The sequence below is a fragment of the Asparagus officinalis genome, chromosome 4 (assembly GCF_001876935.1).
Source record: "Asparagus officinalis chromosome 4, Aspof.V1, whole genome shotgun sequence".
Taxonomy (NCBI): Eukaryota; Viridiplantae; Streptophyta; class Magnoliopsida; order Asparagales; family Asparagaceae; genus Asparagus; species Asparagus officinalis.
Genome location: NC_033797.1, coordinates 139,103,945 through 139,127,318, shown reverse-complemented (window position 1 = coordinate 139,127,318; position 23,374 = coordinate 139,103,945). Strand labels below are relative to the sequence as shown.

The 23,374-nt window shown below is 35.8% G+C and overlaps 2 protein-coding genes and 2 long non-coding RNA genes across 4 annotated transcripts in view; 3 read left to right on the top strand and 1 right to left on the bottom strand.

Moving 5' to 3' along the window:
- Positions 1-15,677, top strand: part of LOC109839545 (kinesin-like protein KIN-7K, chloroplastic) — a 29,036-nt gene extending 13,359 nt beyond the window's left edge. The window contains exons 12-25 of the mRNA XM_020408020.1: positions 1,088-1,192; positions 1,417-1,524; positions 1,618-1,749; positions 1,921-2,088; positions 3,246-3,398; positions 3,731-3,871; positions 5,436-5,555; positions 5,674-5,724; positions 5,982-6,029; positions 6,839-6,982; positions 7,559-8,233; positions 14,424-14,553; positions 14,649-14,754; positions 15,208-15,677. Coding sequence (XP_020263609.1) covers positions 1,088-1,192; positions 1,417-1,524; positions 1,618-1,749; positions 1,921-2,088; positions 3,246-3,398; positions 3,731-3,871; positions 5,436-5,555; positions 5,674-5,724; positions 5,982-6,029; positions 6,839-6,982; positions 7,559-8,233; positions 14,424-14,553; positions 14,649-14,731 — 2,058 coding nt within the window. The 3' untranslated portion in view covers positions 14,732-14,754; positions 15,208-15,677. The remainder of the gene's footprint in view (positions 1-1,087; positions 1,193-1,416; positions 1,525-1,617; positions 1,750-1,920; positions 2,089-3,245; positions 3,399-3,730; positions 3,872-5,435; positions 5,556-5,673; positions 5,725-5,981; positions 6,030-6,838; positions 6,983-7,558; positions 8,234-14,423; positions 14,554-14,648; positions 14,755-15,207) is intronic.
- Positions 17,235-19,457, top strand: LOC109839381 (protein FAR1-RELATED SEQUENCE 5-like). Its single transcript, XM_020407809.1, has 3 exons — positions 17,235-17,459; positions 17,880-18,913; positions 18,995-19,457. The coding sequence occupies exons 2-3, from the start codon at positions 17,904-17,906 to the stop codon at positions 19,455-19,457; spliced, it is 1,473 nt and encodes a 490-aa protein (XP_020263398.1). The 5' UTR covers positions 17,235-17,459; positions 17,880-17,903.
- Positions 21,775-23,186, bottom strand: LOC109839543. Its single transcript, XR_002246660.1, has 2 exons — positions 22,950-23,186; positions 21,775-22,303 (listed from the first exon to the last, which is right to left on the bottom strand). It is a non-coding gene; the product is annotated as an uncharacterized LOC109839543 (long non-coding RNA).
- LOC109839544 overlaps positions 23,239-23,374 on the top strand; it is a 1,514-nt gene continuing 1,378 nt past the window's right edge. The window contains exon 1 of the long non-coding RNA XR_002246661.1: positions 23,239-23,372. This is a non-coding gene — a long non-coding RNA (uncharacterized LOC109839544). The remainder of the gene's footprint in view (positions 23,373-23,374) is intronic.

Genomic DNA, 23,374 nt, shown 5'->3' with positions numbered 1-23,374 from the left:
AAACCTCCTCCCCCTCCCTCCCTCCCTGTATGTGTGTGTGTGCATAAACTTCTGGTAATAGTTCTTACTTGCATACACATGCATGAGTGAGTGCATGTGCTTGCACGCTTGTCAAAATTATGTGTGCAAAGTATGAAGATACCTATTGATGCTTTATAAGAGAACAAGCTGTATAATATTCTGATGGATTATATTTAAACGTAGACTACAATTTGAACTACAAAGCATCTTATTCATTTCCATGTCTACTAGACTCTGCTACTTGCTACTAGCTGTATAATATTCTGATGGATTATATTTAAATGTAGACTACAATTTGAACTACAAAACATCTTTATTCATTTCCATGTCTACTAGACTCTGCTACTTGCTACTCATCATACTTTTATAAATTTGGCCTGCACTTTGTGAATTGTTTGCATGTGCCTGCTTTTCTTTGACTTCCTTTATATTAAATTTTCCAAATAGATGTTTTTGTTTTTTGTTTTCTATTGGTATTACTGGCATGTATCATGTGCATACAGCTTTCCTATGTTTTTATTTTATTTTTTTCTATTAGTGTATGACAAACAAAGTATATATGCATGTTGTTGTTGCACTGTATGACAATCTTGCTATGGTTACTACATGCCCTGTGCTTAAACATGAAAAAGAAAATTTGACAGTTTAACTTAATATATTTGTTATACGTAATTCTGTAATTCATAACTTTATATAAATTCTTTTGGCTACATTTGGCAGTTCTTACTTTTTTTTTTAATGTCTATGACTTCCTATTGGCTTTGTACACTTTGTAATTATACATTATCTTACAACACAATGTTATTAATGTGTTACTTAATGATATATTTCATATTACTATAACCGTGCAACCCCATCTGAGAGGTTATTGTGGGTAAACCTGTAGTTGTAAATTTGTTTTGTTGTCACATCATGGTTGCTTCAAATATCATAACATAGGACTCTCCATAGAATGCTACACTGTATGGTATACTCTTTTTGTTCTAGCAGTTTGTACAATGGTAATAGTTGTTTTAGCTCTAGAATTTAGAATCTATATACTAATTGTAGTGCTGGAATTTTGAAGGTAATCGGAAAGCTAAGTGATGGAAAGGCTTGTCATATACCTTATCGTGACTCTAAGTTGACTCGCCTTCTACAATCGTCTTTGAGTGGCCACGGTCATGTGTCGGTGAGTGTGTAATGCATATGCTTTTTGGATGACATCTTTATGTTTATTAGGCCAAGGAATTGTTTATGCTATGTTGCAAATGTATATTTTTCTCACAAGATATATGTTGTTATCTATCATTTTATTTTCTAATGCTCAAATGTAGCAAGTTTCTGCCTCTTAAATATTTGTTCTGAAATGGTTTTGCTTCCTGGAGGGAAAAAGCTGATGTGTCTTATGCACAGCTTATTTGCACAGTTACTCCTGCATCTAGTAATATGGAAGAAACACATAACACATTGAAGTTTGCAAGTAGGGCAAAGCGTGTTGAGATTTATGCTTCTCGTAATCGGGTAGGGATATACTGGCAAAACTTTCAATGACCGTTGCAGCAGTTCTGGAAAATGCATTTATTATTATTATTATTATTTTTCACTTCTTCACAGATTATAGATGAAAAATCACTTATCAAAAAGTACCAGAAAGAAATATCAGTGTTAAAACAAGAGCTTGATCAGCTTAGGAGTGGGATGCTTCCTGGTATCACTCACGAGGAAATTCTGAGCCTGAAGCAACAGGTGCTTGCTTCTGTTATTCGCTTGAATTGGCTCATTCACATGTTTACACTATTCTATAGATTTACGTTTCAGTTTGAAATACTTCTTCCATATGTTGATCCTTGTATGATAACCAGCTTATCCAAATGTTTATTTAGGAATTACCATTGTGCTTTCTTATCCTTTTGACAGCTTGAAGAAGGTCAAGTAAAGATGCAATCTCGTTTGGAGGAGGAAGAAGAAGCAAAAGCTGCTTTGATGAGTAGAATACAAAGATTAACCAAGCTAATACTTGTTTCCACAAAAAATACTATTCCCGGATGTTTAAGTGAACCTGGTCACCAGAATCCAGAAGACGATGTAAGTCTCTGAATACCTATATGATGATTTTTTTAATTGTTAAAAGTATATCAGTACGAGGCATTCCGTCCAATAGAAGTTAAGAGTCTCTGTTTGACAAATATGAGCATGTTTCTTTTCACATACATAGTATAGCACACATGCACCTGTTCACCAAAATATAAAAGATGATTTAAATTTCTGCATACCTATATGTTGATATTTCAATTGTTAAATGTATGTAAGTATGAGGCAATCCATCCAGTTAGAAGTTAGAATCTCAGTTTAACAAATGGGGGCACGTTTCTCTCCACACTATGCTCTTTCATGTTAATGGAAAAGATCTTATTGTTGTTATATATGTTATTTATTCTATCATTTTTTTGGGTGCTTGATGAGCATATCATGTCGTTTTTCCATTTACTATGCTTTCATTTGCATGCTATCTTTTAAGTACTCATTCAAAATTCCAACTAAAAGGTGGTGTCAGAACGAGTTGCAAGAGATGGGATGGTCTTTCTGTTGTACATATAGAAGTAGATTTCTGAACACAGTCACGACCTTTCAAATCTTAAAAAAGAATAATGTTACATCCTATGATTTATATTTTATTCAAATCATAAAACATTCCTAAATATTTGTCTTGATATGTTACATTTTGGGATGCTGAAACTGAAATGGAAATTATTAAATTATTGAACTTACTGAAAATGGGACTTTTGAGGGTCAAGGGAACACAGAAATCAGAATTGATTTTCAAGCTAGGCAGATCAGCCAAGTGTTATGTTTCTCAGTTACATTGGTTGCAGATGGTACAATCCTTTATATGGATATGAAACCCATTCTAATTTCTTGCTTATACATTGGGCAATTAATATTTCAAGTTTATATATTTTATGGACTTCTACTGTTACTAGCTTCAATCTATTTGCTATTTCTCTACTTTAGGAGTTATGCCTTAATTTATCTTTTCTATGCATGCTTGGTGTATTCAGTCGTCTCTTTTGCTTTGCATTTGCTACTGCAAAATCCTCTTGAGACATACAACGAAGTTTACTAGCTTCATTATATTGCATAAGTTTTATTTGGAGAGCTCTCTCAATTCTGGCTTGATACAGAGTTCATATTTTGTGATTTGGAAAGGACGTTCTTATGTGTTTTAATTTCTCTTATTCCAGAAATTGGATCTTCTGCGTGAAGGTTCTCCAAAACTTCTCGAAACTGAGGGCTCCTTAAAGGATGGCATCAGTCCTAATGAAGAGAATCCTTCATTGAGTAGCCTCACAGAAGCTGCACAAGGTGGAAATGCAAACGGTGACAAGCTCTCAATGGTAACCCACTGTGATGACGTTATATGTTATGCAATGTATTTTTATCCTTCAAGTTCCATCAGCTATATTCTTCTTTTGGAATACTCTTTGGTGGGTACAAGCTATTGAGACGGTTATTTTTAGCTTTTTCACAACATCTTCTAATTGGGCATAGGTCTTTTTCCTGCATGTTCTTCAGTTGAAAGACTTAGTCTTGGCTAACGATTTTATCTGAGTCATCTCAAAACTTTAATGTGTTGCCTTTTTACCTTTATCTATGTCCATGAAGCTCTTGTCATAAAATTTTATTGTTTCCAGGAAGATGATCTATCTTTTTGTGTTCATTGTTGCAGGCTGGGATAACGATGTCAGATCAAATGGATCTCCTTGTGGAGCAGGTTAAAATGCTTGCCGGAGAGATTGCTTTCAGTACCAGTACACTGAAACGATTAGTAGAGCAGTCTGTCAATGATCCAGATGGCTCACAAGTTCAAGTACAAATCTGCCCCTTACTCTTGTTTGCTAATATCATATTCGTTAGGAATATTTACAGATTTAACTGCATTACAAATGTACGTTCTTGCGATGGGATTTTGGAGATATGATAGTATGTGTAATCTCAAAATGCTTATAGGGAAAAAACTGCTTTCACATGTATTCCATGCAAATCTGAGTGTTTATCTTAATTACTATTGTTTCTAATTAATACTATAAACATTAATTATATTTGAATAGCTGTTTTCGTTATTGTATTTCTAATGTGAGCTGCTAATAAGTTAGAAACTACCCTAGTAATTTTTATTCATAGAATGGTTGATTGGATTCGACTTATTACCAGTTACGAACATGATGTACATGTATTTCAATACTAACATAAACCTTAAATCCACATCAACGGTTGCTTTTTATTATGAAAAAGATCATATAGATTTGAATTTTAGCGGTAAAACCATCCCTTTACTTTCCTCTTTATATAGAAAATTGTTAGGGACATGGAAATCAATTTTCTTTGTTTGATAACAAAAGGGTACTTATTTATTATGTTTAAGAGTTAGTTGTCTAATGTTATTGTTTTTTTCCCGTAAAATTTGCCCTCCCTTTCGTGCTTTTTGTGCATGCATACAAATGCAATGTCGGTGCGCAGAGGTGTATACACGTGCATGTGGTCATTTGGTTTACATGTGCACCTAAGAAGCATGAGTTTTGGGCATAGCATATGCATATACAACATGGATAAGAACTTGGATCAGGGCAGTTCGGTGAAAAGTAGGATAAAGGCTGCTGACATCATTTATCAAAATGTGCTACCAAGAGATACAACTGTTATGATTCACACATTCCTTTCAACGTGACTAGCAGGGTGAGCATCAGCATTGATCTACTAGTCTCTCTTGGTAGCTTAATTAGCAAAATGAGCTGCTATATCATAAGTCATACCCATTTATTTCACACATGCACACACACCTCCACCCAGCCCTGCACGCCTGCATATCGTGCACTCAAAAGTCCAGAAATTTATAATGATATAAAACATATAAATTATTTCTATGCTAAAATATTAATCTGCATGTGGTTTATGACACTTATGCTTGAAAATAGGGCTTAACCCTTTAACCTTCTACAGAATAGCTGACATATAATTGTATAAATCAAAATTTTGATGGTTTTTCCAGTCTTTAATTCATGTATGAAAACATATAGATATCTTAAACATGTGAATAAACAAATGTATGAGAATTGTATAATGTGTGCAAGAAACCTCCACACGGTTTCAAGAATGTGGGAGTTGTTAGCATCCGATAAAGATGCCCTCTCTGAATGGGTAGGACCTTACGGTAAAAAGCATCATGCTACTTAATTGTGTAGTGATAGGCAGAAATCTTTCACCTAAGAGCAGGTACATGTACAAATCTGTATTCCTTCGCTTAAATTTCACTCCAAGAGTGATGAGAAAATTGCAGAAAACTTATTACATGTATATTGAAGTAATTTAACAATATTCTATTGGGACTAAAACTTACCATGTCTAAAGTTTTGTTGAAAAAAAATGAACTGCAGATTCAGAACTTGGAAAGAGAAATCCAGGAGAAAAGGAGACAAATGAGGGCCTTGGAGCAACGGATTATGGAGAGTGGCGACGCATCAGTAGCCAATGCATCGTTGGTTGATATGCAGCAGGTACCTGCCTTCTAGTCTCTCATAATCTTCCCAATCCTTTGAACTGATTTTTCATAATAGCGTTGTTTTTTTATTCTGCTTCTGTGAGAACATTTTATTCCTGTTTCTGTGAAAACAGACTATCATGAAGTTGACGACGCAGTGCAGCGAAAAGGGATTTGAACTAGAGGTATTTTTTTTTATGATAAATCTCTTTCTGCAAGCTGCAACTTTTCAAATTAGAAGCAACAGGTTTACGAATGGTGCAAGAAAGACTACACTTTTATTTTGCAACTCTTGCCTCTTTATCTGCTCTTTTATGTTTAGTGACTTGATAGCCTTTATTGGTAGTATGCTTTCTTCCTTTTTTTTTTCTTTTGTGTCTTGCATAAGTCTATTCCTGGAACATGCAGTTCCATTTTAACTCCTATATCCAAAATTTTGCAGTTAAAAACAGCGGACAACCGTATCCTTCAGGAGCAACTACAGCAGAAGGTATGCAGCTGGATGTCTGTAGTTTCTGTGGTATAGAATGTACATACATGTTTTTTTCCCTATTGGAGCAAAGACTGGCTGACTTTTTCAGTCAATTATAAGATTCCTAGCTGATATATGAATTGTGTGTCCACGTATTTTTGCTTGTGCAATATGCTGTTATTAACAATCAGATATCTAGGAAAGCTAATTAATCTAAATAGTATATTTAAATTTTTTTTAATAAAATTTATTTTGGTATTTCTAATTAATTCAATGTAAATATTCTTATTCTAATATTGTTTAATTAGTAGGTTAGAACTTTATTTTGTTTGATAAATTTAATATATTTTCTTAGGATAAGGCTAAATGTCCTTACTTCGATTCCTGTGAGATCTAGAATAAAAGTGACTAATTAAAAGGAGATTTTTTTGGTTTAGTTCTGGTGAGTATCAACAAAAAGAAAGACTCAGATTTTGGAAACATTCTCATATTTATGAATTATAGAAAAAAATTTAGGAGCCATCTTTTAAGACAAATTTTAGAGGAATTTAGAATTTTAGATAGTAAGAACTTAAAGTATAAATTACCAGTTCTATTTTGCAAATCTCTAATTAAATTAGAACCTAAGGTTTCTTTCTGATAATAATAAGTCAATCCTAATAATTTAAGATTTTTTAATTACTTGATCAGTGATAATCAAATGATGATACTTTTGGTAAAACTCTAAAACATATACAGGCTCTTAATTAGATAATGAACTCTTATTATACTTGTATTTCATGTTTATAACGGAGATGTCTCACATATTTCACATACCTTATTGACAGTGCACTGAAAACAACGAACTTCAAGAGAAAGTTCTCCTTCTGCAGGAGCAGATAAATTCAATGAAAACCGATATGCAATTATCATCTCCAGAACAGACCTTCTCAACTGAAATTGCTGAGTTGAGGAGCAGATCACGATCTCAGGTCATTACTTTGATCTTGTACTGTTTGGATTTTCTTTAGGATGTCTTCACTGTTGATTTGGTTTATCCAGTTTTTATTCCTTTACATTATTGCTGGCTATTAATTCCTGTGATTTGACGCATGAATTGATGATGCATATCACTGTAAAGATGTTTATAGGCTAATGGTTCTCAGATTTAACCCCTAGGCATCACTTTTAGTGTGAATCCATCTTTGTTGTTTTTTGTCCTAGCTTTGTTTATTGCTGTTGTGCCCCACTAAGCATTTATTGTGGTATTAGCATTCACTAGACGGGCACACCCAGTTTTATTATGATAAGCCAACAAGCCTGCAAACCTCTCCTTATTAAAACTTATTTTCCAATGTTTAGATCAAAATTGACCCTTGAAGCCTTCAAGTCCCAAGTTTAATAGTAGTTTTACACTTGAAGCTTTATTACTACCTATCTTCCATTAAAAATTTATGCTGTAATTTCCTTCAAGTACGTGTTTATTTTTATTTAGTAAAAGCTCCTGGTTTCTTTCTCCCTTTAATGCCTTTTTTAAAAATAAAGTGACTTGCATTTGTCTTGGGCAGGAGACTGAGAATAAGAAATTAACACAGGAGCGCCTTAAGCTCATAGACGAGAACCGAGGTTTGCTTAGTCAAAACCAGAAACTAGCAGACGAAGCTTCTTATGCGAAAGAATTGGCCTCTGCTGCTGCAGTTGAACTTAAAAACTTGGCCGAGGAAGTAACCAAACTCTCATTGGAAAATGCAAGACAAGCACAGGAGTTATTAGTTGCTCAAGAGATGGCATACTCTAGAAGTAACAGTGTCATTCGGAAGAATGAAGGTGTCAAATTGGGGAGAAGAAATAATGAATTTGATGATATGAAGATAGAGTTGCAAGTAAGGAAGCAAAGAGAAGCTGCTCTGGAAGCTGCTTTAGCTGAAAAGGAGATCCTAGAAGAGGAATACAAAAGAAAATTTGATGAAGCCAAGAAAAGAGAAGCATCTTTAGAGAATGATTTAGCTGGCATGTGGGTGCTCGTTGCTAAACTGAAGAAAGGTGGTTCGGATATATCTGAGTTTGGAGCTGATGAAAGGGCTGCCAATGGAGCAGATTTCACGAATGACCAGAAAGAGAATAAAAATGATAATAATAACGCTTTTGCGAAAGAAAGGCAGATATCTAATGGATTGATAAAGCCAAACGGTGAGCAGTTGAATCACAGTCCGGAATTTGAACCTCTGCTCAACCGTTTGAAGGTAAATGCATAACTTTCGTGCTTTTGTTAAATTTGCTTTTATTTTGATTTGGACGTTAACACCCTGTTGTAGACCATTTTAATATTCTATTCTTAACTGGCTAACACATGCAGACTTTTAAGCCATATCCCAGTAACCCAAAACCCGTTTATCTAATGTCCTCATCTGATGTTGTTTTGCAAGTCAATATGGATTTATTAGACCATCTCCAATGGCAAGGCAAATATTGCCTTTCTCTCTCCTTCCACCTCACTTTATTCTCCCTCCACATCACTTGCCTTTTCCAATTGCCTTTCAACTCCACAACAACTAGTTTTTCAAAAGTTTTTCACTTTATCTTTCCTCCACATCACTCAACCATATACCCCACCATATTTATTCATCCTATTATTCTTATTTTTTATACATTTTAATCGTTATTATATTTACTAATATATTTATAATTATAAAATTTAATTTTTATTATGTAATAAATAATATGTATTTTTTAATAATTTATAATTTTCAAAAAACTTAATTTTTAATGCAATAAATAATATATTAATTTTATAAAAGAAAACAACACACACTATTATTAATGTAGTGGTAAACTAAACATACATAATTTATTGAAAACGTATAAGAAAAAATACACCAAACATACATAGTTTATTGAAACATGCAAGAAAAAACACACCAAACATTGAAATTTTTTGACATTTCTATTCGAAGGTTGCTCCAAATTTTTGCCAAATGTGCTCGACGAGATCATTTTTCAACTGAATGTGTTTGGCCCTATCACGTAGATCGGCTCTAGTATGAATATCCGATTCGGCTCGGGCTTGAACGTGCACTTCAAATTGTGGCAACACTTGTGTTTGGACATTGAAAGAGGAGCTAGAGCTAGCGCTAGCATTGTTCGATGGTTCGAAGTCAATATTTTTCCAGTTTCGCGAATATGTATCTCGTTCATCCTCGACTATCATGTTATGTAAAATAATGCAAGCCCTCATTATTTTACCTAAGACCAAGTGCAATGGCTAACAATTGGGACAATTATTTGGTGCAAATCGTAACTCACTTCATTCCTTATATTTCCAACTTCCACATTCTCACCTCTCATTTTTTTTCTTCTTCTTCCATCTTCAACATCCTTCATGGATCCTTCAGTTAACTTAAACTTTCTCCCAAATTACAACTATCCAAACCAATCTCAAAATCCGAATATGCAACCTCAAAATCCAAATACACAACGGCCTGAAAATCATCCTTACATGCCATATGGCTATCAAAATCCTAATATGATGCCACCAAATTATGGAATGCAATACCCGTATAATCATCCTTATATGCCATATGGCTATCAACCAGTTCCTGGAAACAACTCTCTTCCATCTCATGTCAATTTTCCAAACATTGAACCGACTAGTGAGCCAAACACATCTCGCTTTAGTATTGGATCCACTGATATCCCACAATTTTCTACACAAATCTCTCTGGGAGAACTTGGTGGGGATACTCCCCACAGTTTTCTAGCTCCAACCCAACAATCAGCGAAGAAAGGAAATTACGCCAGTTGGACTTTTGAAGAGAACAAGTTGTTATTAACTGGTTATTTCCACTAAAGTACTGACAGTGAATTGGGTTCAAATAAAAAAGGTGATACTTTTTGGGGCAAAATCTCTGATTACGTGAATGAGAACTCCGATCGTGGGATATAGAGGAACATTGTAAAATGTCAAAGTTATTTTCGTGACCTCAACAAGAAGATTAGTAGCTTTGTTGGTTGTTATAGTGCTGCTACTAGGGAGAGACGTAGTGGTTGGTCAGACAATGACTACATATCCAAATGTCTAGAGTTGTACAGTGAAAACCAGGTACAAAGTTTCAATTGTTGGATGAGTGGAAGTTGGTTTGTCACCAACCCAAATATATGACATGAGCAACTGCATTTGGAAGTAGTGGATCTAAGAGAAAGAGTGATAGCGATGACGTTGATTCTGCGATTCATTCCCTTGTACGTCCGGAAGGTAGGGATGCAACAAAGAAGAAAGCTAGAGCTTCATCTAGTAAATCATCAACTTCAAGAAAATCAAAGGTTACCATTCAGAAAGAGTTGTCCGATTTAGCATCTCGTCGTGACGCTAATGAACAATACAGGGCTACTCAAGTCTCAGCTATCTAGGAGTACAATCGCAATAAGAAGTTAGAGATGTGGTTGAGCTTGAAGAACAAAGAGGCCCGAGATGATGAAGATGAAGCGGCGTATAGTATGTTGAAGAAGGAATTGTTTGGGAACTAGTTTGCATATTCCGTGTATTATTATCGAATTGTGTGTTCTTCATAAGCATGTGTGTTTTATTGTCGTGATGTATGTTCTTTAGTAAGCGTGTTGTTTGAATAAGAGTGTTGTTTGAATTACGATGTTTTGTTTGAATAATAGTGTTGTTTGAATATTGTGTGACTACACATTCTGACGAATATAAGGACATGGATATGACTACTCACTGCATTAAACTCTAAAATCAATAATCAACTCACTAGCTCAGACAAAGACTATGACTACTCACTGCATTACACTCCAAAATCAATAATCAACCCACTAGCTCCGACAAGACTATGACTACTCAATATCTTATCTTCATATTCAATTTAGTTAACTAAATTGAATGGAATCCGGAGCTCATTCACTATAAATATGGTAGTGCACAGTGTTATCGAGCCCGCAAGAATCATGTAGAAATTTTTTTGTGTGTGGTCGTTTGTTTCTATGTTGTAACTCTTCAAGAAGTTGTTGTTGCCTATCGAGTATGGAATTTTCCAACTCCCATTGTCGTTGGACCTCTTCAAGGTTAACCATATTTGGGGGTAGATCCGTTGGATGATAATTAGAGGAAAGTATGAAGTAAAATGCTTTGGTTGATATTCATATGATGTGCACTAGCAGCACTACCATATTTATAGTGAATGAGCTCCGGATTCCATTCAATTTAGTTAACTAAATTGAATATGAAGATAAGATATTGAGTAGTCATAGTCTTGTCAGAGCTGGTGGGTTGATTATTGATTTTGGAGTGTAATGCAGTGAGTAGTCATATCCATGTCCTTATATTCGTCAGAATGTGTAGTCACACAATATTCAAACAACACTATTATTCAAACAAAACATCGTAATTCAAACAACACTCTTATTCAAACAACACGCTTACTGAAGAACATACACCACGACAATAAAACACACATTATGCAAACTAGTTCTCAAACAATTCCTTCTTCAACATACTATACGCCGCTTCATCTTCATCATCTCGGGCCTCTTTGTTCTTCAAGCTCAACCACATCTCTAACTTCTTATTGCGATTGTACTCCTAGATAGCTGAGGCTCGATAACACTGTGCACTACCATATTTATAGTGAATGAGCTCCGGATTCCATTCAATTTAGTTAACTAAATTGAATATGAAGATAAGATATTGAGTAGTCATAGTCTTGTCGGAGCTAGTGGGTTGATTATTGATTTTGGAGTGTAATGCAGTGAGTAGTCATAGTCTTGTCTGAGCTAGTGAGTTGATTATTGATTTTAGAGTTTAATGCAGTGAGTAGTCATATCCATGTCCTTATATTCGTCAGAATGTGTAGTCACACAATATTCAAACAACACTATTATTCAAACAAAACATCGTAATTCAAACAACACTCTTATTCAAACAACACGCTTACTAAAGAACATACATCACGACAATAAAACACACATGCTTATGAAGAACACACAATTCGATAATAATACACGGAATATGCAAACTAGTTCCCAAACAATTCCTTCTTCAACATACTATACGCCGCTTCATCTTCATCATCTCGGGCCTCTTTGTTCTTCAAGCTCAACCACATCTCTAACTTCTTATTGCGATTGTACTCCTGGATAGCTGAGACTTGAGTAGCCTTGTATTGTTCATTAGCGTCACGACGAGATGCTAAATCGGACAACTCTTCCTGAATGGTAATCTTTGATTTTCTTGAAGTTGATGATTTACTAGATGAAGCTCTAGCTTTCTTCTTTGTTGCATCCCTACCTTCCGGACGTACAAGGGAATGAATAGCAGAATCAATGTCATCGCTACCACTCTTTCTCTTAGATCCACTACTTCCAGATGCAGTTGCTCCTGTCATATATTTGGGTTGGTGACGAACCAACTTCCACTCATCCAACAATTGAAACTTTGTACCTTGGTTTTCACTGTACAACTCTAGACCTTTGGATATGTAGTCATTGTCTGACCAACCACTACGTCTCTCCCTAGTAGCAGCACTATAACAACCAACAAAGTTACTAATCTTCTTGTTGAGGTCACGAAAATGACTTTGACATTTTACAATGTTCCTCTGTATCCCACGATCGGAGTTCTCATTCACGTAATCAGAGATTTTGCCCCAAAAAGTATCACCCTTTTGATTTGAACCCAATTCACTGTCAGTACTGTAGTGGAAATAACCAGTTAATAACAACTTGTTCTCTTCAAAAGTCCAACTGGCGTAATTTCCTTTCTTCGCTGATTGTTGGGTTGGAGCTTCAAAACTGTGGGGAGTATCCCCACCAAGTTCTCCCAGAGAGATTTGTGTAGAAAATTGTGGGATATCAGTGGATCCACTACTAAAGCGAGATGTGTTTGGCTCACTAGTCGGTTTAATGTTTGGAAAATTGACATGAGATGGAAGAGTGCTGTTTCCAGGAACTGGTTGATAGCCATATGGCATATAAGGATGATTATACGGGTATTGCATTCCATAATTTGGTGGCATCATATTAGGATTTTGATAGCCATATGGCATATAAGGATGATTTTCAGGCCATTGTGTATTTGGATTTTGAGGTTGCATATTCGGATTTTGAGATTGGTTTGGATAGTTGTAATTTGGGAGAAAGTTTTAGTTCTGTGAAGGATCCATGAAGGATGTTGAAGATGGAAGAAGAAGAAAAAAATGAGAGGGTGAGAATGTGGAAGTCTGCTGCAGGCCCAGCAGGCGCCGACGTGGCGCATTCTGATTGGATGGAGTTTTGTTTTTATTTTTTTTTAAATTTCAGATACTGACACGCGGGGCCCTTGGTGAAATTTAACCGGTAGGCAAATTTTGCCTTTTCTCTCCCCTACTTTTCATTTGCCTATCCACTTGCTTAGCCATTGCACCAAATAATTATCCCAATTGTTAGCCATTGCACTTGGTCTTATCTGTTATTTCCTATTTTTATATTGGATGTCATACCACTGAGACAATAAAAACGAATCAAGGTTCCATGCAACAGGGGTAGAGGATCAAAATTGTGTATTACCTGTTGCAGCTGAATTCCATGATAAACGTTTCAATGTTTTACCGTTACTGTAATTAGATTCAAAATCATGCAAGTGAAAGTCTTCCATTACTATAAATCTGTCAGAAGCGAAGCGTAATAGAATAGCCAGTTGCATTTATGTTGGTGGGAGGAGCTGATGATGACAAAATTTACTTGGTTTCTTTCATTCTTTTTTGTGATTGAGTAACTTTCCCCTTCTCAGTAGCTATGCAAGTAAATCTACCACAGCCTGGATTCTGGAGGCATGATTATACAAAAAGAGTTTCTATAACCTCTTCTATATCTTTCTGTGTGCGTGCAGCCATGAATCTTAATTTGTGTACATATGTATACTTCTAACTTCTATTCATATTTTTAGCAACACAGTGGAAAGCCTAACACAAATGAACATTAGAAAGAACGAAAACCCAAGATAGAGACAGATTTAACGAGGTTGAGCAACCAATGTGATTATCTACCTGGTCAGAGTACAACCAGGTTACGATCCTCTATTAATCAATGAAGGATTACAATTAATCTCTCAAACACTAATCTCACCCCCTTGCCTTACCTATTTTTATCTCTTTTGGATGCTCAAATAATAAGCAGCTGAAAATACATATTTATAGCATAAGGTTTCTGTCTGTAGGGTCAAAATTATAAAAATACCCGGTATCGCCACAGTCTGGGTAGAATTCTTTTAGGTGTCCAATTCTGGGTCCTGTTAATAATATGTATTCTCCATGTAAATGAGGCTCCATAAACAACACATATCTGATATCTCTTCTATTAAGAACTGGTCCCGAAACTAGCTTACCAGCCTTCTGATGTGTGCAAGCACTTACATCCCCTCATATCTCCAACTATTTCTTTCCTTTTCAGGCCAAAATCCAAGAGATGAAGGAGAAAGAACTGGACTCTGTAGGGAACGGGGACACAGATTCTCATGTTTGTAAAGTTTGCTTTGAATCTCCTGCAGCTGCAGTTCTACTTCCATGTCGGCATTTTTGTTGTAAGCCGTCTGTTTCCTTTTCATATCATTGTCAAATCTATTGTACAATTATTTGTGGTTTTATGACTAACTAATTTCCATGCCACTGTTGACAGTGTGTAAACCTTGTTCACAAGCTTGTTCTGAGTGCCCTCTTTGTCGCACAAAAATTACAGATAGGATTATTGCTTTTACATAGTAAATTGGCAACTCTGGATTCAGGTGAAATTTCTAAACTTCTTTTTTTCCCGTAAATGTTGTGCAAATGTTGCTTGCACGCTATTATGAAATAGTTCTGTGTATGTATGTGCGTACCCCTTAATATCATGCACAAGACTACCCCCAATCTTAGTATACCCTAACTCATAAAACTTTTGTAAGAAAATTCCTAAATCATTAATTTTGATACTCGTTGGTACTGCAATGTAAAAATATCAACAATAGCCAAAATTTACTCACCATACCCAACACAGTTGATATTTATTGTTGTTATTTGCTTATTTATATTTGTTGTCGTTATTATTATTATTATTTGGATTTTTTTTGGGGGTGGGTGGTGGGGGTGGTAATTCTCTTTTCTGTGAAAAAATACTCAAAGATCTCATGGAAGATGCAAACAGTAAAGTGGAGATTAGCAAGTTTTCCTAATGCCCTCTTTGAATTTTTGTTTTACAGGGCGGCTCTATTCTCTTGTTCCTCTGTCTTATGTATAATTGATGCCAGTTTAATTCTTTCGTTGTTCTTCGAAAGGTATATTGCCATTTCCTTCTACAAGTGCAATTAATTTCCCCTCAATTTTATAGGCTAGTTTGATTCGGCCTGCAGCTTATTTCATTTTAAATTTTTTTTTACCCCTTTTGTTTCCTTTTTTGAGGGGAATGAAATGTACATGAAAAATATCTCCTGCTGCAAATATGTACAGAAGCACGAGAATTGCTATTGTAATAGAATCAGTTAAAAGGGTACAAAATAGTGACCAGAGATTCAGGGGAGCCGCTAGTTCCCCCTTCGGTGTTGCTTGTTACGTTCATTTCTCAGACTCTTAGATTGTGGCAATTCACAATCAACAAATACTTTAAAATTGTGTAGTAAATGAGCTAATTACTCTTTTCTTATCTATTAAAAATAATCAGAACTTTGTTCAAGTGATTATCCAACTGCTAAAATTTCATGATTGGTATTAGAGCGTTTGTATTGTTGTGGAGTATTGACTAGCAGTTAGGGAAGCAATTCTTGAGATGGGTCCAATTCAGCCTCACAACTTTCTGGATGAAATATTTGGACACAATCGAAATTTTGAGAAATTGATGAACAAAAAGGCTCGCATTTATTTGAAGGCTGGGGAAAAAAAGCCTCTTTTATAAAGCTGAAAGAAAAGAAACAGATTAAAGTTGTATGCAGTCGTTAACCGTCGTCTTCTCCTCTTTGTTAATTCTACATTAAGTATGTAAAATTTTCTTGGGGTAAGTTTTTAAAAGGTTATACTCTTGTAAGCTACTCGCAATTAAGTCTGGTAAATTGTAATCGATATCTACATCCTTAGGCAGGATTAGACATGGTTGACAAAGAGAGATGGTCTTAATGCAAATTGCTAGCTTATTTCATCTATCATCCCTCTTGCGCGGTAAAACAATTATTCTTTACCATTAATAATGTTCAAGTCCATGTCTTTTACCAGGAACATGATTGGAAGAGCGAGAGAGATCGAGCTTACCCAAAAAAAGAAAAAGAAAAAGAAAACTAACTACAATTTTTCAAGGGCTTATTTTCAATTTCGTATCTCAAACTTTACCCATTTTTTTTCATTTTCATACCCTCAAGTATTTGTTATCACTTCGAAGCCCAAAAGTGTCAATTCTATCTCACTTTGACACCCCTACTTGAAATTTCATTAGAATTCTATTAAATATTGCAACCAAATGTTCCAATAGCAGGGGACAAATCCAACAGGAAATCTAGCGGAATTCGGACACAGGTATCAAAATGAGACAAGATTGACACTTGGGGGAGGTATCTAAGTGCAGATATAGGTGAACTTTCGGGGTACCAGAGTGAAAATATGCCAAATGATTTCAGTCCAGACTAGTTTGGGCCTGGCCCAGCACAACGGAGGGCCTCCTCGGTCGTCCATACTCTAGATATAAAAAAGCTTAATACTTTTTTAAAGCCCTGACCCATCTTTTTTCTTAAACCCTAGCCAAGAGCCCTTTGCCCTCGTCTTAAACCCTAAAAATTCGTGTTTCATGGATCCACAGCCAGAACCCGTCACCGTCACCTATCTCTGTGCGGGGTATCTTAATCCATGAAAAATTTTGTTTACTTTTTTGTCTCCTTCGTAAATTTTCAATTGATTAAATAATAATAACAGTAATAAATAATGTCGGTGTTGTTTTCAGATTGTGGGTTGGAGATGACGCTGAAGCTTGGCGACCCGATCGCGTGCAAGGAGTGCAACTATCGGATCCTCTACAAGAAGCGCACTCCATCAAGTACGTCCTTTCCCTATTTTTTTATTGTCCAAATAATATATTAATATATATATATAATAATATATATATATATATATTATCGTTTTAAGTGGCGCACTGTGCGTAGAGCTCCGAGTGGTTTTTTTTTGGCAAAACCCAAAAAAAAACAGCCGCATCGCGCTACGTGACAAATACTCAGAATCCACCATATCTTTTTTCATCGACTCTCTCTCTCTCTCTCTCTCTCCCCCCCAAAAACCCCAAAATCGGAAGCTCGACCAACTCCGCCGCGAGCTTCTCGAGGTCGACCAACTCCGCCTCCCTCCCAACGTCGGACCCCAAAATCGGAGCCCAAAAATCGGAGCTCGCTGTAAATTCCGACCACCGCGAGATCCCTCCTCCCTTCCTCCTCTGCCACGACTACGAAGTCTGAGCTCGATCTTAAATCTCCCAACTCAGGTAACGATCAAGCCCCAATTTTTTTTACCTATTATCTGTTATTTTTGTATAGTTTATTTGTTGTCCTTAGGGTTTCAAGCCAGACTAAGTTGCAATTTCCTCTTGGCTGAACTGAGCTTGTCAAAAAAAAAAAAAAAAAATCCTCTTGGCTGACCAGTTTTAGGCGTTGCAATTTCTTTTTTCTTTTTCATTTACATCTTGGCTGACCAGTTATCTGAATCATGTTTAATAGTGAATTAGTATTTCATATATCTGTGTGATCACAGTGCTTGTGAAATTTTCTGGGTTTGGAATGTTGAAGGCTGACTAGAATAATTTAACTGAAGCCTAAAATCATTCTGATTTTCAGATTTTTCAAAAACAAGCAGTTGTTGTTTGGTTCGAATTACAGAAATTTGATATACAGTGCATTTTTTATAGGTCAATTAAAATTTTTTATGAGAAATGGAAAACTTGGACACTGAAGCAAATGAATTAAACTTGGATGGCGATAGTTCGATGTATACTCCTCAAGTATCAGATGAGTTGAGGCCAAAAAAGGGGCAAGAATTTAACACAATAGATGATGTTGTAACATTCTACAATGCTTATGCTAAAGCAGCTGGGTTTAGTATAAGGGCTTGGACTACTCAGAAAGAGCCGGGAAGTGGCGAAATAAGAAGGAAGGAGTATGTTTGTTTTAAACAAGGAAAATCTCCAAGAATCGCGGATGTTGGAAATAAAAGACGTCGAGGAAGCGTAGCTGAAGATTGTCATGCCAAAATTGCAGTTTTAAAATCGATCTCCGGAAAATACATTGTTACTATTTTTAAAGAGGAGCACAGCCATCCGCTATCAACACCATCAAAGGTTCATCTTTTAAGGTCTCACCGTAACGTTTCAGCCGCAACAAAGTCTTTAACTAAACAGTTATCAATGGTGAATACACCTCAGCATCAACAATTCAGTTTTCTTGGAGTACAATCTGAAGGTATAGAAAATATTGGGTGCACTCAAAGAGATTTGTATAATCATGAAAGAGATATACGGGCTGATTTGAAGGGGCATGATGGTCAAATGTTTTATGAGTATTTAAAACTGGAACAAGGAAAGAATCCCGCATTTACTTTTCAAATTGAGGCCGATGAGGAACAAAAGATTACTCGTTGTTTTTGGTCTGATGCAAGTTCAAGGCGGGCTTACAATTTCTTCGGTGATGTTGTAATCTTTGATACTATTTATAACACTAATCGCTATGGCCTGATATTTGCACCAATAATGGGGGTTAACAATCATGGTCAAACAGTTGTTTTTGCTTGTGGATTTTTGAATCATGAGAGCGTTGATGATTTTGTATGGTTATTTAATAAATTTTTGGAAAGTATGCCTCGTGGTGCCCCGAAGATGATTATTACTGATCAAGACCCAGCTATGACAAAGGCATTCCCTCATATTCTTCCAAATACTTTTCACAGGTATTATAATTTGTATAGATTATTAAAAATATTTATATACATAGCCTTTCTTTTTAACACTTTATTTAATTCTTTTGACAGGTATTGTAGTTGGCATATATTAATGAAGTTTTCTGAGAAAATTGATGCTGTGAAGTATAGTATTTATAAAAATGAGTTCTCGGCTTGCATTTGGAAATCAGAGACTCCTGAAGAATTTGATTTACAATGGAAAAGTTTGATTAAAAAAAGTGGGTTAGAAGGAAACAAGTGGTTGCAAGACCAATATGAACTTCGGTCAAGATGGATTCCTGCATATGTTAATCACATTTTCTCAGCAGACATGTCAAGTAGCCAACAAGCAGAAAGTGGACATGCATTTTTTAAAAAATTTGTTTCGAAGAATAATTCATTGGTGGATTTTATGATACAGTTTGGCAGGGGACTAGTGCGCCAACGTCACGAGGAGTTGATGGCCGATCACAAAGACGTGATTGAGAAACCTAAACTTATAATAAATCATGACTTTTTGGAGCAAATGGTTGATATTTACACTAATGTTTAACTATAAGTTGCAGTTTGTTAGGGCAACCGACAATAAGAGTGTGTATCAAATTCAAAGAAAGAAGCTCGCCACAAGCAAAGTCCGCGAAATCGTTTACGACAAGCAGTTGGATTTGGTTTCTTGTAGTTGTAAAAAGTTTGAAAGCGCCGGAATTGTATGTACTCACATTATCTCTTATTTGATGAAATTTGATGCTGAAATATTGCCCGATAAATACATCTTAAAGAGGTGGACTAAGTCTGCAAAATCGGGGACAGTGTATGATGATAAAGGCATGCAGATAAGCCCTGACAATTCTTATCTTTTAACGCGGAGTCAATTTATCCAATCATCTTTGGATTTAGTTGACAAGTCCCTCGTATGTGAAGAAACAAGGGAGATGTTTACCGATGGATTGCGTAGCATTAATGAGCAAATTGATCAATTTCTTAGTAGCCATATGGCTGTAATGAGCTTCACTGAGAAAAGTAATCCAATATGTAGTAAGATAATTACTGATGGTACTAGTGCTCATGGCTCTTGTAGTTATGAAAATAGTTTCAATGAACCCGATCAAGTGCGAGCAAAAGGGTGCGGCAAAAGGTTGACAGGAGAAAAAGAGAAAGCAATGACTAGAGCCAAAAATAAAAAAGATAGACGTTGTCACGGGTGTGGTAAAGTAGGCCAATCACATGATAAGCGAAATTGTCCGGCACTCACAAATCCGTGAGTAATAATTCTTTTAGTATTTATGAATCAGGAGCTTGAATGAGGAGTGTGTTAACTAGGAGCTTGAATCAGGAGTGGTCTGATTATTGTCAACATTTGCGCGTTATTTGTGTTTGCTTATGAGGAACCCTCTACCCACATTTAACTATCTAGTTGTTTATGTTTGATTGCAATGTATTGTAATGTGTACTGATTTTTCTGTTGGGACTTGAGTTGTAAACATGCAAGTTTATGGTGTTGCTGATTTTTTTGCTGGGACTTGAGTTGTAAACATGCAAGTTTCTCATAGTCATTGTTTTGTCTAATATAAGAAGCTCTTTTAGCTCAAGAGTTTATGGTGTTGCTGGTTTTGTTAACTGATATGAATTTCCATTTTTGCTGGCATCGTCTTGGTAGTACTGATCAGATACAGGAACTGAGATGTAATCTAAAGGACTGTTGTATGTTTCTGTTTTGTTAAAGAAGTCCATTGTTTCATCAAAATCTTGCATTTTATCTGCTTAATCAAATATTTTTACTGAAGCCATATCAACATAAGCTTCTCTTTTCCAATTCACTGCTAGTGGGAAATTATTCAACAGCTAATTGCATGGAGCTTCAGTCATTTTCTAACGTTGCTTAGTTAACAGTTGGTGACTTAGTTACTTTGTTTAAACATTCATAGGATCTCCCTTGCTGGTTTAACTCCTCTCTTAATATGGATCATGAATATACTTCTTAGGAACTGCTAATATGGATCATGAATATACTTCTTAGGAACTGCTAATATGGATCATGAATATACATTTATTTATGGATTGGTTTCTTGTTCTCATCCTTCTGCGTCTCTTGGTGTTCAAATTATTCCAAACTTGCTAGTACTGATCAGATACAGGAACTGAGATCTATGACATTAGTTGAAAGCTCGATCACTGATTATAGAAACAAATGACTCTTTCCTGGTTAAAACCAACTTCCAATTTGTCTCTTCGTGTAACCAGGTTCATGAGTTCTAGATGTGAAAAATCAGTTACATTGTAAGCTCATCAACTCGTCTCTTCGTGTAACCAGGTTCATGAGTTCTAGATGTGAAAAATCAGTTACATTGTAAGCTCATCAACTCAATGACACAAATTATGCAAGTTTAGAGTTCTAGATGTGAAAAATCAGTTACATTGTAAGCTCATCAACTCAATGACACAAATTATGCAAGTTTATTTAACCAATGCAAGCTCATTAACTCTGTAACATGGTAAAAGCCTAACTAAAACCTAAGCTATTTTCATTCCTTATAGAGATTGTCTGCCACGCAGAAGCTAACAAATAGCATTAAACCACTGCCAAAATTTCCTGTAAATACACAAAACACCACTGCTCCTTTCATCCAATTATGGACCAAAGAAAAAAAACCAATAAAAAAAAGTAATAAATAAATTATTTGAAGGAAAGTTGGAGGTTGCTAATAGTAAACAATGTACAAGTCTTGATAAACCCACAATCCACAGGTCTCCAGCAGTTTCTTGCATTAATTCAGTACACAAGCATGCTCATTGGCTTTTTCATATAATAAATAGGAGAAGCAAGTTCCTACCTTCTTGTAATTCTGATTCCTCGAATGAAAAAATTAATAGAAGTAGAAGACACACCACGGTTATTTCAACACAAAAAGCAAAAATTAACAAACTTGTTTCATTGCAACACATCAAAGCGTGAAGCATTACAAAATACCGATTCCACAACACATAATTTCCTTACTTACAAAGTCTTGTTTCATTCCAACACATCACATAATTTCTTTCATGACCAAAGAAAAAGACAACAAAAAAGTTATAACAGTTAACCATTTCTACAACACTTTTTCACGTACAACAACCAAGTCACACGCCTCTGGTGGGGCAATGACGAGTGATATTTGTTCAACTGATGAAATCTTGCACTAGCCCAAAAACGAGCCGCACTTTTGCCTTTTACACGAGTAGTAAATTCTACCACGGTTATTGTTCTTGTTCGACTTCGTTATCTTCACATCCGCTAATTCACCACTCTCGCATTGTTTCAATATGAATCTAATATCAACTTCAACACATGAGTTACCTTCCACAGTTGATGATGAAGCCATTTCAAACTGCCAATTTTGAACAATTTAACATATACATGTGCTGAAAAGAGACATAGGAAAAATTTATAATTCGAGTAAAATTAAACTAACTGCAAAAAGAACATTCCACTTGAATTCTAGAAAAATTCAGAGAATGATATTGAAACTGTATTCAAGTTCGAATGCTAGAGGCTTGTATGAAAAGAACTTTCCACTTGAAATGCTAGAGGCAATTATAATTGTTCTAACAAAACCAAACATAGATCTCAACTGGCACAAATTGAAACAAAAGACGGATGGTTGAGATCTAAGCCCTTTAAATTTCGAAACAGATGTTCATGTGAACTTTGACCATTTACAAAAATTAATAATTGAAAAGAGAAGGAAAGAGATAATATAGCTACCAAACCTTACAAAGTCTTCAAATTTTCCAGGAAACAAATGTTCATGTGAACTTTGACCATTTACAAATTTTTTCCCTTGCATCAATTATTCCAGCAAAAACAAAAATTTTATTCATTATTTCGGAAAATATATTTTTCTTGCATCAATAACAAATTTTGAGTTGCTGAAATATTTTCCCCTTGATTTCGGAAAAAGGAAAAAAATTCCTTGATTTCTACACATAAATTACTATAATTTCTACATAAATTCCTATAATTTCTACACAATCAACAGGATTATTCATTATTGATGGAGATCTTAACCTGCAGCGTCGGATCCCTATTTTTGGGGCTTGAGGGAGATCCAGCAGTTCTGATCCCGTCGGCGGCGAGAGTTGGGCACTTCGTCGGGTCGTCGGCGACTGTAGAGATCAACGAGTCTTGTCGGATCGGCGGCGGTCGGAGTGAGAGAGAGAACGGGATCAGCGAGACTTCGTCGGGTCGACGGCGAGAGCAAGAGAGATGTAGGGCTTCGTCGGATGATTTTTGGGGGAGGGGCATAGATGGATTTGGGGATTTTTGGGGGAGAGGCAGAGATGGATTTTTAGGGGAGAGGCAGAGATGTACGAATGAAGTGAGAGAGAGAGAGTGAGATTTGTCAGATAAAGTAGCGGAGTTTGAGAGAGAGAGTAGCGGAGGATTTTTGCAAAAACAACCTTCTTCAACTAAAATGCGTTCGCATAATTCGT